Source organism: Perna viridis, chromosome 11 (assembly GCF_037379345.1).
Source record: "Perna viridis isolate PV_CMFRI_1.1 ecotype Kerala chromosome 11, ASM3737934v1, whole genome shotgun sequence".
NCBI classification, from domain to species: Eukaryota; Metazoa; Mollusca; class Bivalvia; order Mytilida; family Mytilidae; genus Perna; species Perna viridis.
This window is the reverse complement of record NC_142455.1, coordinates 21,026,415-21,043,218: the sequence shown is the minus strand read 5'-3', so window position 1 is coordinate 21,043,218 and position 16,804 is coordinate 21,026,415. Positions and strand designations below refer to the sequence as shown.

The 16,804-nt window shown below is 32.9% G+C and overlaps 1 protein-coding gene across 4 annotated transcripts in view; it reads left to right on the top strand.

Annotated features, from left to right (window-relative positions):
* The window catches only part of LOC148603309 (disintegrin and metalloproteinase domain-containing protein 22-like), a 48,641-nt gene extending 32,988 nt beyond the window's left edge, over positions 1-15,653 (top strand). For 2 of the 4 annotated variants that reach the window (XM_088554067.1, XM_088554065.1), the window contains 14 exons: positions 540-591; positions 1,430-1,541; positions 2,807-2,830; positions 3,558-3,629; positions 3,946-4,041; positions 4,464-4,544; positions 6,530-6,644; positions 7,224-7,335; positions 8,588-8,704; positions 9,197-9,368; positions 10,953-11,166; positions 11,676-11,775; positions 12,663-12,743; positions 13,855-15,653. In XM_088554067.1, the coding sequence (XP_088410193.1) occupies positions 540-591; positions 1,430-1,541; positions 2,807-2,830; positions 3,558-3,629; positions 3,946-4,041; positions 4,464-4,544; positions 6,530-6,644; positions 7,224-7,335; positions 8,588-8,704; positions 9,197-9,368; positions 10,953-11,166; positions 11,676-11,775; positions 12,663-12,743; positions 13,855-15,361 (2,855 nt within the window). In that variant the 3' untranslated portion in view covers positions 15,362-15,653. The remainder of the gene's footprint in view (positions 1-539; positions 592-1,429; positions 1,542-2,806; positions 2,831-3,557; positions 3,630-3,945; positions 4,042-4,463; positions 4,545-6,529; positions 6,645-7,223; positions 7,336-8,587; positions 8,705-9,196; positions 9,369-10,952; positions 11,167-11,675; positions 11,776-12,662; positions 12,744-13,854) is intronic. The other 2 variants (XM_088554068.1, XM_088554066.1) reach the window with 1 other exon arrangement.
* The last annotated feature ends 1,151 nt before the right edge of the window (positions 15,654-16,804 follow it).

The following is a 16,804-nucleotide window of genomic DNA, read 5'->3' as shown; positions in this document are numbered from 1 at the left end:
AATATTACTTGTATCAATGTGCTAATAATCACATTTACAGTGCATATCAGTAAAATTCGCTAATCTCATTGGATAAACGGTTTTACTAGTGATGTTTCATGAATCCATGAAACAAATCCTTGAACTATTTATAAAGGCCACACCATTAATTAAGTGGACTACTTTTATTGATCAGCCACACATTTAGGACATGAAACACTAACATGCTTCATTATAAAAAAATGAAACATTCAGTTCTTAATGAAAGCTTATAAGTGTATTCTATATACAAGAGTGTGATCTACATTTAACAGTGGAAAGATGCCAAACCAGTAATCAGGGGTCTGGGTCGAATTTGAACCATCTCCCTCATCAGAAGCAAAAAAGAAAACAAGCTTAATGTTGGTAATACAATGTTATGTTTTTCTCCGATTTATCCCTTAAAGTTTCATCCTCCTATTTCATGGGTTGTGTTTATACCTTAGACACTCTTAAAAAGAGTGTGTTTATGTCAATAACACATTTTGTCATGGTTTTCTATAGGCATTTTTATTTTACAGGTGGATGTGATTGCCAGGACCATGCCGGGTGTATTATGTCAACTGATGTCTTGTAAGTCATCTGAGGTTAAGAAATACAGTCATGGACGATATATAACCAGAACTTAGTCTTATCTATTAGAAAAAAAAATAATAGTTGATGTTGCCTCTTTTGATATGGCCCAAGTGAACTCAAAATGAATGTATTTAGGATTTTTGCTCACTTTACGAATTGATATAGACATGGTGATGATGCATACCACCGATTTTATGACAAATTGTGTACAAGCACAGTAGAGCATTCTACTTGATGTTTGTGTAATCATTAAGCTTTTATTTGTTGTTAATGATTTGAAAACTGTTCCATACTATGACAAAAATACAGAATGTTCATGGAATGACATGGCACTGTACAATCAACACCATGAAGACTCCTAAAATAATAATGATTAGCCTACTTTAGCCAACATAGTTTGTATACAAAGACTAGGAAAAATTCAGTGTACGGCTGTATATTTTTAAGTCCAAAGTTTAGATTTTACCATGAGCATTTGGTATTTGTATTTCTACAATATCAAGACAGGTGAAGATTTGAGTCTTTTTCGAGAATTTTCAATATTGTACTTTCAAGAAGAAATGTAATCATCAACTGCTTGGTTAGAGTCTGTTTCTCTAATTTTTGTAATAGCGTCTTCATTACAAGCAAGACTTAAACATTATGCACATTAATAAAAATAAATAAATAAATGCTGAAGAACTAGGGGACTAGTAGAAATAGTTTAATGACATTGGATTGATAATAGATGTGACTTGGTCAAACTTTCAGAAAATGTTTCAAATCATAATTCAGGATTCATGCAGGCTAAATGTTTTGGCACATAGTGTAATATTTTCTCTTCCTGCTGTTACAGAACACGTGCAGACACCATTCACTCTCGGCAGTTCTCTAACTGTAGCAGAGAAGATTTAGATGTAGCTGTCAGTTTAGATATCACAGCTTGTCTTGGCTCTGGTCAAAAAGATGTAAGTAGTAATATTACTGATGGTCTGGTAGTAGTGTATTATTTCGATATTATGCATGTTGGAAAATTGACTTGTGACTGAACCCTGAATTTACCAAACCTTGCTTTACCTAGCATATTCCAAATTATTTGATATGTAATAAGCTTTCTAATTTGTTGATCTTCTTAGGGCAACATAACATAAGCTATTTCGTATAAACTAATTTTGTGGTGTGATTTTGCAAACAGAAAATGTATTTTATTTACGGATCATTATTTATAATTTGGACTGGAGTCAATTGAAAATTAAGCGGTGAGGGCTCTTTTAAATTTTACACCAAGTTTTTCTTGCATTACCAACTTACATACAGTTTGTGTTTGTTTATGAAGAATTAACTTCCCTAAAGTTGGTCATAGGGCATAAATATATCAAAAAATGAAAACAATCTTTTAGCATCTTATCATTGCAACCTACCCAATTAAACTAAACAAATCGTTTCTTCCTTCAGGGTTTTTGTTTTTTGTTTTCCTTTTTTCACGTATTAATGAGTATGTGGTATTTCAGTACATATGTCTTTCCTTTAAATTACATGTATTGATGTTTTGTATTCAGTATATAACCCTGATAACTTGATGATTGTAGTCAGTATTGACAGTATTTTTACCTGTTTCACCAATGGTGAAAGAAGGTCTATTACCACTTGACTTCACCTGTCATGCTTAGGGGATACCTATTTTGTGCATTAGATTTAGGATGGCCTTCAAGTGTCATAATGTCTTCAATACATGTATTAACTTTAACATAACAGTGGCTACTTTTAATTTTAAACAAAAACTCAATTAGCACTGGAAACTAATTATCTCCCACAGCAATGTCTCATGCTTGTTATATTTGCATGTTGACCATGTCTACCTTCCATATCTGAAGGTAGTATTAGGTTACTGTAGGCTTTTTGTTTCCAAGTTTCTAAATATCATCAAAGAATACCAAAGTGTCAATAATTTCTCAATCTGACAAATTTCTCAAAAATCCAGTAAATATACTTACATGTATTTCTCATTTGAGAGTATGATAAGTTGATTACAAAACTACTTAATGTTTAGTTCGGAACAGTTCTGTAATTTTAATTTACCATGTCTTATATACCTGTGAACTAATCTGTTAATCTGTACATTTGTTGATGAGTACCTGCAGGTGATGATTATGTTTGTGCTAAAGTAATAATACCAAATGCCCTTGGGTTGATTTTAAAGATAAATATATTTTGATTGTCTCCTACTTTACAGTACTACATTGCTAATGTTATACAAGTAAGATATCTGTTATGCTTCTCAATTTTATTATGAATTTCTGCATGACAATAAAATTCTGTAAAATTGTCAATTTTTCTGTTACACAGTTGAACAATTTCCAGTGCACTGCCTTATAAAATCATTATTTGTTTGAAATCCAGATGTTCACGATGAATTGCTTAGAATATTTGTCATTGTATTTTCTGTAGATAATCAAATGTTGTGTTATGATTTTTTTGTTCTTTGTTTTATGTGGATCAATCATTGATAATAGTGCAGATTAAAGAGCACAATTCATTCATGTGTATTAGCATGAGTTGATAGGCATGTTTTATATCATTGTCTTTTGTCATCTCCATTGCTTTGTTAAAGCTTTGATTTGCAAATCTATATTTTCCAGCACTTTACTGGCAGAAGAAAAAATCATATAGCATGTTCCTTGAATACTCACTACTTTCCAAAACTGTTTAGAAAAGCTTGGTCTGTAGTACTATACCAGGAATCACTGCTTGATTTTATTTTTTAGGTTGAAAGAAATGGTTGTTGAATATGATTTTTTATCTAAAATTAGGATTGTGTTTTCTTGTTTGATAATAGGAGCATTTCTGCATTTATCATCAAATATATATTTTATTGGTGTATCATTGATAATTTATCCAATTTAGCTGACTGTTGTTAGATATAACATGTGGGACATCCGTATAATTAATTTCCCTGTAATACAATTTATAATTTATACTTGTAGATGGCATTTACTCAGGAATGTGGTAATCTGATTGTTGAAAGAGGGGAGGAGTGTGATTGTGGTTCTCCTCAGGTAGTTATCTCCCTTTCATGTTGACAAAAATGCATCGTATATGTCTTGTATAAAGCCTACTTGTTTCACTAGCTGTGATTCTATAAAGTAATACATATTATAAGTGATTAATGAATGCACTAAGAGTGGTTTTAGAAATATAAACAGATGCCAAATAAAAAAATCACTATTTCATGAAAGTTACCTTTTGATCAGGGGCCATATTTCTTACAAGCTGGAGAAATAGGAGGAAAAAAAACATATTGCGGTACTAAATTCAAATTCTCCTCATTTATATGCCTTTTGCAAAAATTCACATTTTATTTTCATATTCTAGGAATGTGCTGTAAGAGATCCATGTTGTGATCCAGAAACCTGTTTACTGAAAACATGGGCTCAGTGTAGAACAGGATCCTGTTGTCATAACTGTACTGTAAGTAACAAAGATGTTGAAAAACCTGTTTTTCTTTCCTTTTCCATTTTTTCCAATCACAAGTTTTTGCCAATGTCCACAAATCTTCATCACATACATTTAGTTATCAGGTAAACAATTTGAGTATGTAAAAACGTCACACACAGACAAAGCATGTCCACAAAAGAAGTTTAATTTCTCCGCCCAAGTTATTTTTACAAACAAAGAATGTCACTAGCAAAATACAGGAAATGAAGTACATGTATAAATGAAATGTAACACAGACAATAAATGCATGTTTGTAACATGTTTTTTTTTCCATTTTTTTTTACCAAGAACTTGGTATCAAGTATTTAAGTAACCTTGTCGATGGGGATCATTAAATCTAATATGAATTGGGAAATACATGGTTGTATTTAAGTGATATACCTTTGTATTGGTAGTTCTTACCCCGTCAGTATGTATGTAGAGAGAAGTCAACAGAATGTGATGTTCCTGAACTTTGTACAGGTCATAGTGGAGAGGTCAGTATGAGATAAACTTGAATTGGAAGGAAGATTATTTAACATGTTTAGGCATAATACTCTCCAGAATTAGCATTGATCCCGTGATCCTTACTTCGTTTCTTTTGCTACAAAGGTAAAAATGCATCCCTTGTTCCTAAAACCGCATGAGCCTCATGAATGATGAGCATGTGTGGCACATATGTAGTGGATAACACTGCAAAATAATAGGTTGCATACCTGTTAACCCTCCTATATATTGAGGGAGAGTGTGTCTCCTGTGTAGGAGGCTAATGACTCCCTTTTTGTAAGACTTCTCAGGCATTGTATAGCTGCCATTGAAAAAAAAATTCATTTGAAGATGAACAAATGCATATACATTCCCTGAAATGTTCATCCTTTCATGAAAAATCTTTTCTATAAAATTATTGTTTTCATTTTCCACTTCATTGTTTTATGTTTTTTTTTTGTTTTTACTAATAATAAATATTTTAAAGTTTCAGTTCAAAAAATTTTGTAACGCAAAATCCCCCATATAAGATAGCTAAAATATGGGAGATCTCCCACATACCTACTCTATAATGTTAGCAGGTATGCAGATGGACTAAAAAGAAGATAAAGTTGAAAAGAGTTGCAAACTAAAGTTATTTCCATACATATGTACTTATCAAGCACTTAAAAAATAAAATACAATTGATTATTTCTTGTATGTACTTGCCTTGAGCAAAATAGGAAATATTATTAAATAAACCTTCAGGAAAGCAACGATATTGTCCACAGCATTACAGTAAAATTTGTTTAGCCATAGCTGAAGATTTTACAATTTTAACGAGCTCCTTAGATATAAAGCTGTGATATGAAAATTTTTCTTTTAAGATACAGTCGACTCCACTTAATCGCATATCGCTTAATTGCATATTTCGGTTATTAGCATAATTTTCTCCTGCACAAAACCATTTCCTATTATTCTATTAGGGAAAAAATCGCTTATTTGCATAGGCCTTAGAATGCATTTCGGTTTATTGCATAGAGAATTTTGCCTCGTCCAGGTAAAGACAGGTTTTCCCAAATTCTATTTTAAGCCTTCGGGTCATAAATATGTCAATCATATTTATTGTTGTAAAAACTAGATTATCATCAATCAGGAGGTGTTAATAATGGATTAAAAAATCATGGACATAAAAGACAATATAAATGATTTCTAATTACATTAAAATAAACAAGCACCTAGGTGAACAATGAATTCTGACGACATGCCGAACATCACCTTATGATGCGGCTTGAGGTTCGGCTTGGGGTATTTTTTGTCCCTATTTAAATTCTTCCGACTACAAATGATTATCAATGTAAATTTAATTTTCTTTAATGAGCTGAACAGTTTTGAGTGAGCTTGGGTTACTAGGCATAAATATCATACGAAAATTAAAAGTCATTCATTCAGTACAATGTCTAATGAAATTCAACTACCCTAAGGTGCCTCATACTATCCACTCTTCATAGGAATACATCGAGGTCAATGACGCGTATAATACACAACTATCAGTGTACAATGAACAGAGGAATAAAAACACACAGACCATTTCAAAAGCCCAAAAACTGCAAACATTGATGAATATTACACTGAATCCTGCCTGAAATATGGGATTTGTTTTCGTAGATAGGTCAGGAAATTACTTGACTATTTATAGATGAGAAACACGTGGTTTTACTTATAAATACACACAGCGTTAAGAAGGTCAATAAACAAGACAAACACAATATATATTATTATTTATTGATAAAAGAACAATACAATGAGAAGGTCTATAACAATTAAATACCAGATCAGAAATGTTGAACAGTGATATCCCTGGTTGATCCACAGTATCGTCGTCTTACCTGAACTCGCACTTCCGGTAAAATCGTAATTTCGGTTATAAGAATAGCCCGGTTATTTGCATAATTTTTACTGGCAAATAGGCTATGCAATTAAGCGGAATCTACTGTATTGACTATGATTGTTTCAGTGTCCCCACAACAACTACATCCAGGATGGTCATCCATGTGGTAACAACACTGGATTCTGTCTGAGTGGTAACTGTCCTACCATGAGCATGCAGTGTCAGCATATTTGGGGAGAAGGTTAGTGCCATATTTTTTTTTTTTTTCTGTGGGGGGGGGGGATTATTTATGTCAAGTTTTGTGCATTTAACATGGATACAACATTAAAAACAGACTTATTTTGGCTAAAAAGTCTGTTTTTAATGTTGTATCCATGTTATGAAAGTTAGATAGTATGTCTGTCTGCATGAATTCTGATTTCTTCAGTCTGCTGGGTGGGGAAAAATACTGGCTCTTATGTTTTCACTGTCTCGCCCCAAAAACAGAACTGGAGTAGAATTTTTCAGTTCCACATTTAACCATTTTATTTTCTGCACATAACTGAAATCTTGTTCTCAAATGCATTTTTGAATATGTGTATTTATGCAAAATAAAAGGTATAGACACATTTTTCCAGTTTTAGATCGAAACACTGTGGCTCCACATAGAGTGGAATTGTTGAGATTAATTTCAATTGAAGTGTATTGGTGTTGGAAAATTGATGTTACAATTTCAGGTTATCTAGGGAATGAGTGGCCTTCTTTAACTTCTCACTTAAAATAAAATTTTATGTTGTATAACCTGTGTTATATATCATCAATGTCATTAATTTATTTGTAGAAGCCTCCGGTGCGAATGAGCAGTGTTATGAGAGGTTCAACCCAATTGGTAATTTCAATGGACATTGTGGAAAAGATGAAGTGACAGGATCTTATGCAAAATGTCTGCCTGAGTAAGTCAAACTATTTCTAGTATTAAATTAGTATTCCTAATGGTGTAATATTTTTGTTTGGTTCAAATTTTTGTTAAACCTTGGTACATCCACCCCCCCCCCCCCAAAAAAAAAAAAAACAAACAAACAAACAAACAAAAAAAAACAAAAAACAGTAACAAAAACAAAAAAAAACAGAGAAATAACTTCAGCTGATGTATTTTCATTGTTGGTACTTTTCTTTTTCATAAACAAAAATGAAACCAAAAAAATATCTTCAAAGCACCTTTACTTTTACTTACTTGTATTCTATACTGACATTAAATTTGAATGTGTTGTTAGCTAGTGGAAGCAGGTATCTCTAACTATGTTTCTCCCATTATAAACTGGCTATTAAACCACTTGGCAGTGATTAAATTTCTATGTGTGATTTTTCACAATTTACAAGTTCTCTATTAATATCGTGGGAGAAACCTTTTCTCCTTTAGCTTATTCTTGATTTAAACATTTTTTTTCACTTTCTATGGTAAAATTAAGATTTTAACTGGTAGGCTAACATTTTCAACATACAAGCTTTAGCTAATTGTTTTTAATTTTTTAAATTTTTTTTATTTCTTTTTGAATATAGTCCAGGTTTTTACAACATCCCCCTACACCACTTCCTGACTAGAGTGTAGTAGGGTTTTGTAAACATGTATATAATCCTCACCATATTATATTAATTTGAAAGATGGCACTTGTCATGTTTACTCACTCTGTCATGCTCAAGAAACAATTATTCCATGATACATGCAGTGTTAGCTAAAGCTTATGTGTTGAAAATTTTAAATTTGCCATCTTGAGCAGAGTAATAATTATTTAAACGACTCATTATGAATCAATATTTATCCATCTGCTGTCTCATGAATGAATAATTGGTGCACTACACTGTCATGGTGATAATCTGTGTCATTACTCATTTCTGCTAGAATATAATTTGCAGAATACATCAATAAATCTTTAAAAAATTAAAACTTCATAAGTGATCTGAGCATGTCAATGATACAATGTAGGTTTCACTAATGATGTATCAATTTTTTATGTACATGATTATTAAAAAAAAAATAAGGAAGAAAAAAAAACACATACAAAATTATTACATTTATGGAAACACATAAAATCAAACTTAAAATAAACATTAGACTTTGATGCTACTGATTTCATAGGTAAAAGGTCTGAAAATACATGTATTGCAGGTTTGGACTTAATGTGATTTGAATATTTCTATTTACAGAAACATCCTGTGTGGTTTATTGCATTGTGCTGGAGGAACTGTAGCTCCATTGTTTGGTTCAGACAGAAATTTCATGAAAACAACCATGGTATCAAATGGTGTAGAAATAGCTTGCAAGTAAGTCGGGAAATCAAAAAGAAGGCAGATATGAGTTATTTAAGTTTGGACACAGATAAATCTAAGTTCAAATAGTGAATTTTTTATATTGATTGCCAGTGTTCTTTACCTTTGGCTATTCAAATGTTATTCATATCCCATATGCAGTTGCTAGAATATGACAAAAAAATACTTTTTCTTTATAAATAGTGGTAAATACATGTATGAGGGTCTTTCATAGAACTGCTTTTAATCAGTGGAATTGTTTTTTTTTGTTTTTTTTTTATTTATTTATCTTCAAATTTCATTATAGCCATGCTTAATTCTTAATTCACGGGTCTTCTCTCTTTCTTTTTTGAGGATGCCTCATGGCCTCAATTTTTTGCGAAACCAATAAATTAAAAACAGAAATTCCCTCTTCCTCAACATTTTTCATGCCTCATCATTTAGATCAGTAGTTGAATAGTGCTTTATCTACCTTAATTGTGATATATCATTCTGATCCACTTCCAGAGTTATCCATGGACCAGCTGTATTAAACCTGCCTAACTTTGGACTGGTACAAGATGGCAGTAAGTGTGGTGAGAACAAGATTTGTATGAACAAACAGTGTCTATCTACTGCAATGTTACCTCCCCTTAGATGTCCAGGGACTATAGATAATGTAATATGTTCTGGCAGAGGGGTATGTGTATTTTGAAAATAAGATATGCTGTGGAATGGCTTAGTTGAATGTAAATAATAATAATGAATAAATGAACCATAGCCAGGTTTTTAAGGTTAAAATGAACTACATACCAATAAAATACAAATAAAACAAAGACAAGGTGCCCTTCAAAATTGATCTGGATCAATCCACATCAAGATCAGCTTTGAAGAGCACCTTGTCTCAGTGGTGTGTGTTGGCAGTTGTCAGTCTTCTTTTCAATACTTTTTTGCCCCTGACAAAGGCAGTAAGGCCAAAAATTTCAGCCCATATTCTTTGTATTTTTTACCTTTTATTTGTATGTATTTTTTTTTACCTTTTAAACCTGGCTATTCATTATTTTTCTGTGTATTTTAGTGCTTCATGCCATTTGATTACATTTTACATGTGTATATTAAGAAATAAACATGTACATGTATTTAGTAAGAAATGTATACAGTGTTCATGTTGAAATTTAAACACAATGTGTTACAGGTTACAGACCACCAATTCAACCAATGAGCATTCAGAACGTACGCAAAAATAGTCCTACGCAAAAATTACCCCTGTTCCTCATAGTGCTGTGAAAAAAGTTCTCATCTTATTTAAAAAATTTAAACAGTTTCTGAAAGGAAAAACATTTCTGTACATTTTATAGGTGCATTTTGCTTCTTGTGATGTGAAGCCTAATCTCCATAATGATTTTTAAATATACCCCTATCTCGTGAAAACACTGGGATTTCCCATGCTATTTATAGACCCTTCACTTCCGGTGACCAGTACTGCACTGCAAGTCTGCTAACCCCACATGCCATTCTGAGGATTGTGAGCTGACATATGTAGAATCATGCTGATATATAGTCCTCTGCAGGTTAAAGTTAAGGTAAAGTCCAGAGAAGCCATTGAATATTGTGAAATTAGCATAGAAGCCTATGGAAAGTGGAATTAGTGGTTTTTAGCCTACATTAACCTCCAAATTCAGAACATTTAGAAAGGTTTTGAAATCTTGATGTTTAATTAAAAACTTTACCCAAGTGTGGACAAGATTGAGCTACAGGAAAACTAGACCAAGTGAAAATTGTTATGTACTTCTGTTATTTGTCAGAATGATATCATCTGTATTCTGGTATATGTATATAAAAATAATTAATTTCTTTGTACCAGTCCAATAGATGAGATTTTGTAGATGTTCTAAGTGAAGGTACAGAATAAGGACCTGATTTCCTAAAGAATCTCAAATTGAGATTTTTCTGAACTCAAACTTTGACCAATCAAATCACTTTGTAAATGAAGATTTTAGGAAAAACTTCAGGAACTGAGGAAAATTTCAATTTGAGATTTGTTTATGAAATCTGGGCCAGTTTTTATATTGTTCATGAGAGAATATGTAAAATAACCTTTTTTTTAAACATGAATCTGTTTGTAAACAAGGTCATGAATTACATCAACACATAGTCCACTTTTATTGTCATTGTGGCATAATGCTGCTAAAGCTGGTACATGTATTAAAAAAAAAAGTACAGCCACTGAAGAAGTCAATCAATTGTCTTTTTGTGGCTTATATGATATATCCTTGTTCCTTAGGTCTGTACACAGCAAGGGTCTTGCTTTTGTGATGAAGGTTGGACTGGATTGGATTGTACAGTCAAGGACAACATCTCCATGACAACAGGAGTGCTTCTACGGAAACCAACCATGCCAACTACCCCCTCCACAACATACGTTAGGATCACCGAGAGGTCAACCCCCTTGACTACAACTACAATTATAACTGCTCCACCAGTTGCTGTTGTTAAAGGTAGACTAAGATAAAAATTTGGGAATATTCCACAAATCTTATTTCATTATAAATACTATCAACTATCTCGGTTATTTGATAAGTTGTGCATTGCCCCAATTACAAGAGATGGATGTTCAATTTTTAACTGAGTCATACCAAAAGCTTTCAAAAATTGCATAAAAAAGATGACCTAGCACATTAGAGACATCTTGGATAAGCATGTTGGTCTTGTTTAAAACTCCACCTGTTTGACTCATTTATGATTTTTATCCTGAACTGCTTAAAATATTTTTAAATGGGTTTTAACACAAACAGTCAGTCAACCAAATACAGTATTTCATGGCTGAATATAATTGTTAACAGGAAATTTTTCCTGTAGTTTGATAAGTGTTCTTTTTATTGATGTAAATAATGATGTAATCATGATTAAAAGCCCAACTGCTTTAAAATTTTGCGTAGGGTACATTTTTTTTAAAAATTTTATAGAATTAATTTGGTAAATTATTTGTGTATGCTCTCTAATGCAGCTGACAGTGGTGGTATCAGTACAGAATGGCTGATCATCATTTTAGCATCAGTTGTAGGATCACTGGTTTTCTTAATGGCTGTAACTTTCCTCTGTTATAGGTAAGAAATATAGTAAGGATTGTGAAAATTCTAATTTTTAATATGAAAAAGAAATGACACACTAAAATGAGAACATTATACTTTGAAGTGGATTTTTTTTTAGAAATGTGAGACATGGAAAGTCAGTGATGATGTCTTGGTGAAATTGTAGGATTTTCATTATTAGGCATTTCATTCTTAAATTATCATATTGCAGAAATGTAGTGTATTGGTATCATGTTGTCATTGTTTATGTCATAGTCATTCAATGGCATCCATATACATTTTGGTTTCCAGACAATACCTATACATAGTCTAGGAATCTCTTTGATATTGTACCACGAGGTACCTAATCAGAAAAGAAATAATGGGATTGATTTTTTGGGGGTTATGAATTGAACTGTTTAGAAATAAGGGGCCAGAAACAAACATTTTCATGATCTCTAGTCATTAACTTGACTATTAGTGAAGGGGTCCTTTGATATTGCACTACAATGTGCCATATTGCAAAAGGAAGGATGGGATTGATTTTTGACGTTGTGACTGGGGCCATTTATGAATAAGGGAGCTAAAAAGAAACCAATCTGATTCATGTGAAATTCTTATCTTTTGTCAAATATTTTATCACAAGCAAAATTCAGATTTTTATCAAGCTTAAAAGGTGTGTCCATACTTGCCCCAACTGTCCAGGGTTTGACCTCTTGGGTTGGATCAAACAGCACCCTGCAAAGCAGTTTTGGATGGTTATATAGAAAATTATCAGACTCACACTTTGGTCTGTCAATTCTCACAAAAAAATTAACTAAATCTAGTTTTCTGTGTGTCAATATTTTGTGGTCAAGTTAGATTTGCTTGTCATTTTTTAATAACATTTAAAAATAGTACCAAGTAAAAAGTTGTTATTTCAGGAGAACCAGCCCTGTGAAGAACAGATTCTTTGGAGGAAAGGGGAACAAGTCAATCACATTTGGAGCTCTACCTCAGTACAAGTAAGTCAAACCTTTAAATTCAGTATAAGTAAGTCATACCTTTAAATTCAGTACAAGTGAGTCATACTTTCCCTACCTTTAAATTCAGTACAAGTCAAAGTTTCCTTACCTTTAAATTCAGTACAAGTGAGTCAAACTTTCCCTACCTTTAAATTCAGTACAAGTAAGGCAAACTGTACTAGTGCATGTAAGTTAATAAGTTAAGCTTTCCATAGCTCAGGAGAAGGATAATCAAACACACCCCCAATTATGATACTACGAAAATACTTTAATTCGTGGATACCAATTTTCGTGGATTAGGAAAGAATTGCAAATTCGTGGATTCTTGAATTCATGGTTTTGATGTTTTTAGTACAAAGATCAAAGGGAATCTCATTTTTGTTTGGAACCAATTTTCTTGGTTTGGCCTACCTATGAAAACCACAAAAAATTAGTTCCCCATGAACAATAGTATTGTCACAGTAATTTTTATTTATGTGACTTTTAACTGTAGCCACTGACCTGAAGTTTTAGGAGAGTGAAGTAGCCTGTTTCTTGTGTTGCTTGTATACACATGTAGATAAAATGATAATTACATATTCAAAATTCACCTACAATATACACCAGCTCATGTGTTGATTACAAAGAGCAACAAAATAAACAGATTCTTTCTCTTGTAAACATAATTTTTTACCCTGACACACAAAGAGATGAGGTTTCAAATGAAATCCTCTGAGAAGTTGCGTGTCCGTCAGTCTGTTTGTACGTCTCTGACAGTATCCAGATGTTAACCTGATAATTGATCTTTGAATTTCTTTGAAACTTTGCACATTTTTTTAGTATTGTGAAATACAGGTTAAAGTAAACTTTCAGCAAAGTTCAAATTGTAGTTTTCCAGTCAGCTATTTTGAAAATTTCGCCATTCCCTATTTTCACCTTTACATGTAAGGTATCACTTAAATTTCCATTTGTACCCTATTTTTTTATTTATTGAAACTTTACTAGTATTTCCAAGTTTAAAAATGCTACAATAATTTAAAATCTAACTGAAACACTTTCTAATATTTCACACAACTAGAATTTATACTTTCAATAAGACATGTTTTTTATGATACTATTACATCTATTTTAGGCAACGTGGTTGGTTTGGCAAGAGAAAGAAAGGAACAAGTGAAGAGGAAAGTGATATTGGGGAGTTACCACCCCCTCCTGTAATCATCTCAGATCCTAACTCTGCCATGCCAGAAAGAGGCATCCTGAAAAATACTCGCAAACATAGTGATGGAAGTAGGAGTAGTGACACAAATACTGGAACCGGTGGGACAGATACTGGTGATCAGGACAGTGAGGGTCCATATGGTCTTGAGACAGAGGATGACGAGGCAGAGGAAATCCAAGAAATTCTTAGTAGGAAATTTGATCCAGAAAAATCAATGGAGGCTTTAGATCAGATTATGGATTCATCTAGTTTTGACTTTGTTCTTCCATCACCATATTTTAGTAGTATTGGGACTGGAACTGAAAGCTCTCCAACAAAAAGACATTATGGTTATGAAATACCTCAGTTTTCATCATCACAACAGACACCACAAAGACCATTTTTCTGGAAAAATAATTTATCCTCCCCACCGAAATCTAGGGTAATAAGAATGAAGAACTTGGATGAATTAATTCAACAAATTGACAGACACACAATCGACTTATCACCTTCTCCAGATGAGCTTCAAATGCAGATCTCACCATCAACCTCAGAAGATGTTCGTAGCACATCAACTGAAGAAAGACAGTTCAACAATCCGCATTCTCCACCAAGTCCTTTATCTATTGCTAGTACAAGCACAAGAGATACCTACAGGCCATTTTTAAATAGTCAATGGACAAAGTACATTTTACGAAGAAATGACGTTGATGAGATGGGTATGGATGTTTATGGTTCTGAATCTCCAATGCCACAAATAAGTATACCACCTCCAATGAGCCCACTGAACATTCGTAGTATATTGAATTATACCCAAAACTCACATGGAAGGGACTTGAATGATACTCCTAATGGTAGTCAAACTGGGGATTGTGGGTCCTTCCATGGAACGACTAGTTCACGAAATGGGTATGAGAAAAGTTCAGGCTATGGTAGTGAGCATGATCCCGAACATTTTAGTATGGACGAAATGTCTCGAAATCAATCTAGATCTGGATCCTTGTCCCCACCATCTTACAGTGCTGTCATTAGGGCAGGACCAAATAAAATCAAACTAGTCTCTGCCAAAAAATTACATGACACTGGCATTGCTGATTCAGAAGATCTACACAAACTTTTACAAGAGCTGCCGAGGAAAGATGCTGGACCAAACCATCATAATTTAGTGAAGTCTGAAACAGGTACTCCACCCAAAGAAACTGACCCCTTGTTAGAAGGAAGGACTGAAAACGATCAAGATATTGTAGATAATGCTCCTTGTATAGACTGTAGTGTGGAAGAAATACCTAATGCCAAATTACGCCGCAAGAGTCGTGCCTCAGTGACAAGTCAACTGATGAATATAAGCTTTAGTCAAAATGGGGATAATTTTGATGGCGTTGAAATGGCTGACAATGAACACTGTAGTGCCATGGATGAGAAAACTGTAGCAGTTACTTAGTTGTTGTTGATATTTAACGTATATTTGTATGGTTTGCAGTTGACATATGCTTTGATTTCTTTTGGCTAAGAAGAATATACCTGAAGATATCCAATTTGCTATTGGTTGCAGGCCAGTATAAACTTGGTGAAGCATGTGAAACATGTTCAGAGAATTTTGAATCAATAGGCCAGTTCTATTCATGTAGCTGGAAAGTGGTTAAAGCATACAAAGTTTTGCTCACTAATCAAAATTGTGATTGAGGAACTTCAGAAGATTTTTTTTTTGGCCAAAATTACTTTCCAATGAAAAATGAAATTCAAAAGAAAATTGTGTAAAAGTGGTGTACATTTCATTTGTCAGTGTAACTATTTAAATAACAGCCTGATAATTCAAACTTTGTATTTATTTTGGTGCCAATTATAAATCATCTATATGGAAGTTAATGAGTATTTCACATCATTATTTTAGAGTGTTTGTTGATTCAGATCATTCATTGATACAGCAAAACCATGTTACATTGTGTTCTTGATAATGCAGCTTTTGACAGTATTAGTAGTGGAAGATCACCTATCATTTGAATCATTGTGGTAGTGTTTGATTTCTAGTAATTTCTGTAGCTTTTTAAGGAGGTAGACCTAGGGTAAAGGACATAACCCTTGAAATCAGTGATATGTTTGTATCATATTCAATTTTACCAACGCATTTCAAGCTTTCATTTGAAACAGAATGAAATCAATCCAAGTCACTTTGATGCTTTCGTGAGATTGATACAAAATGCTGAATACAAAAGTTCCAATGATTTTTAAGAGCTGTGTCCCTTACCCTAGGTCTTCCTTCTTAAGTAGTAGTATAAAATAAAAAAGGTATCATGTGTATAGAACATCACTTTTGCTGCTTTTAACTTTGAAATGATGGTCAGTGGGGAATCCAGAGATTTTTAAAAGTTGAAAAGGAGCTAACACATAGCCCATAGTTTTCTCACCAAGATGTATTGGAAAATAGTAATTATATTTACTTTTCCTTTATATTACAATACTAAATAACAAATTCACATGATTATTGATTGAATGAACTACATCCCTTTCTGAATATCTTTAAAATTGTTACACTTTATAAACATTTTCAATTTGATTAAGGGGGTATAGGGTTCTTGAATCACCTGTGGTAGTTGTATTTCCCTATATTGTTTTTCAAATGTCATTGATATAAATAAACCGGTTACTCTTGCATTGAAAGATGCATTTGGTCATTGCAATCAGATTGGATTTCAGTTGTAATGCTTTCACTAGCAAACAATCAATAGTTCTAGGAGAGAGCTGCTCTGTACTGAGCTCAGCTTATTGACATGGTTAAATGCAGCAACTTCTTTTACATATTGAATCAATGAGATATGTTTTTTTTTTTTTTAATTACAAACTGCTTGTCGCTGTAATGTATTGCTTGTATTGTGCTCAGTATTTT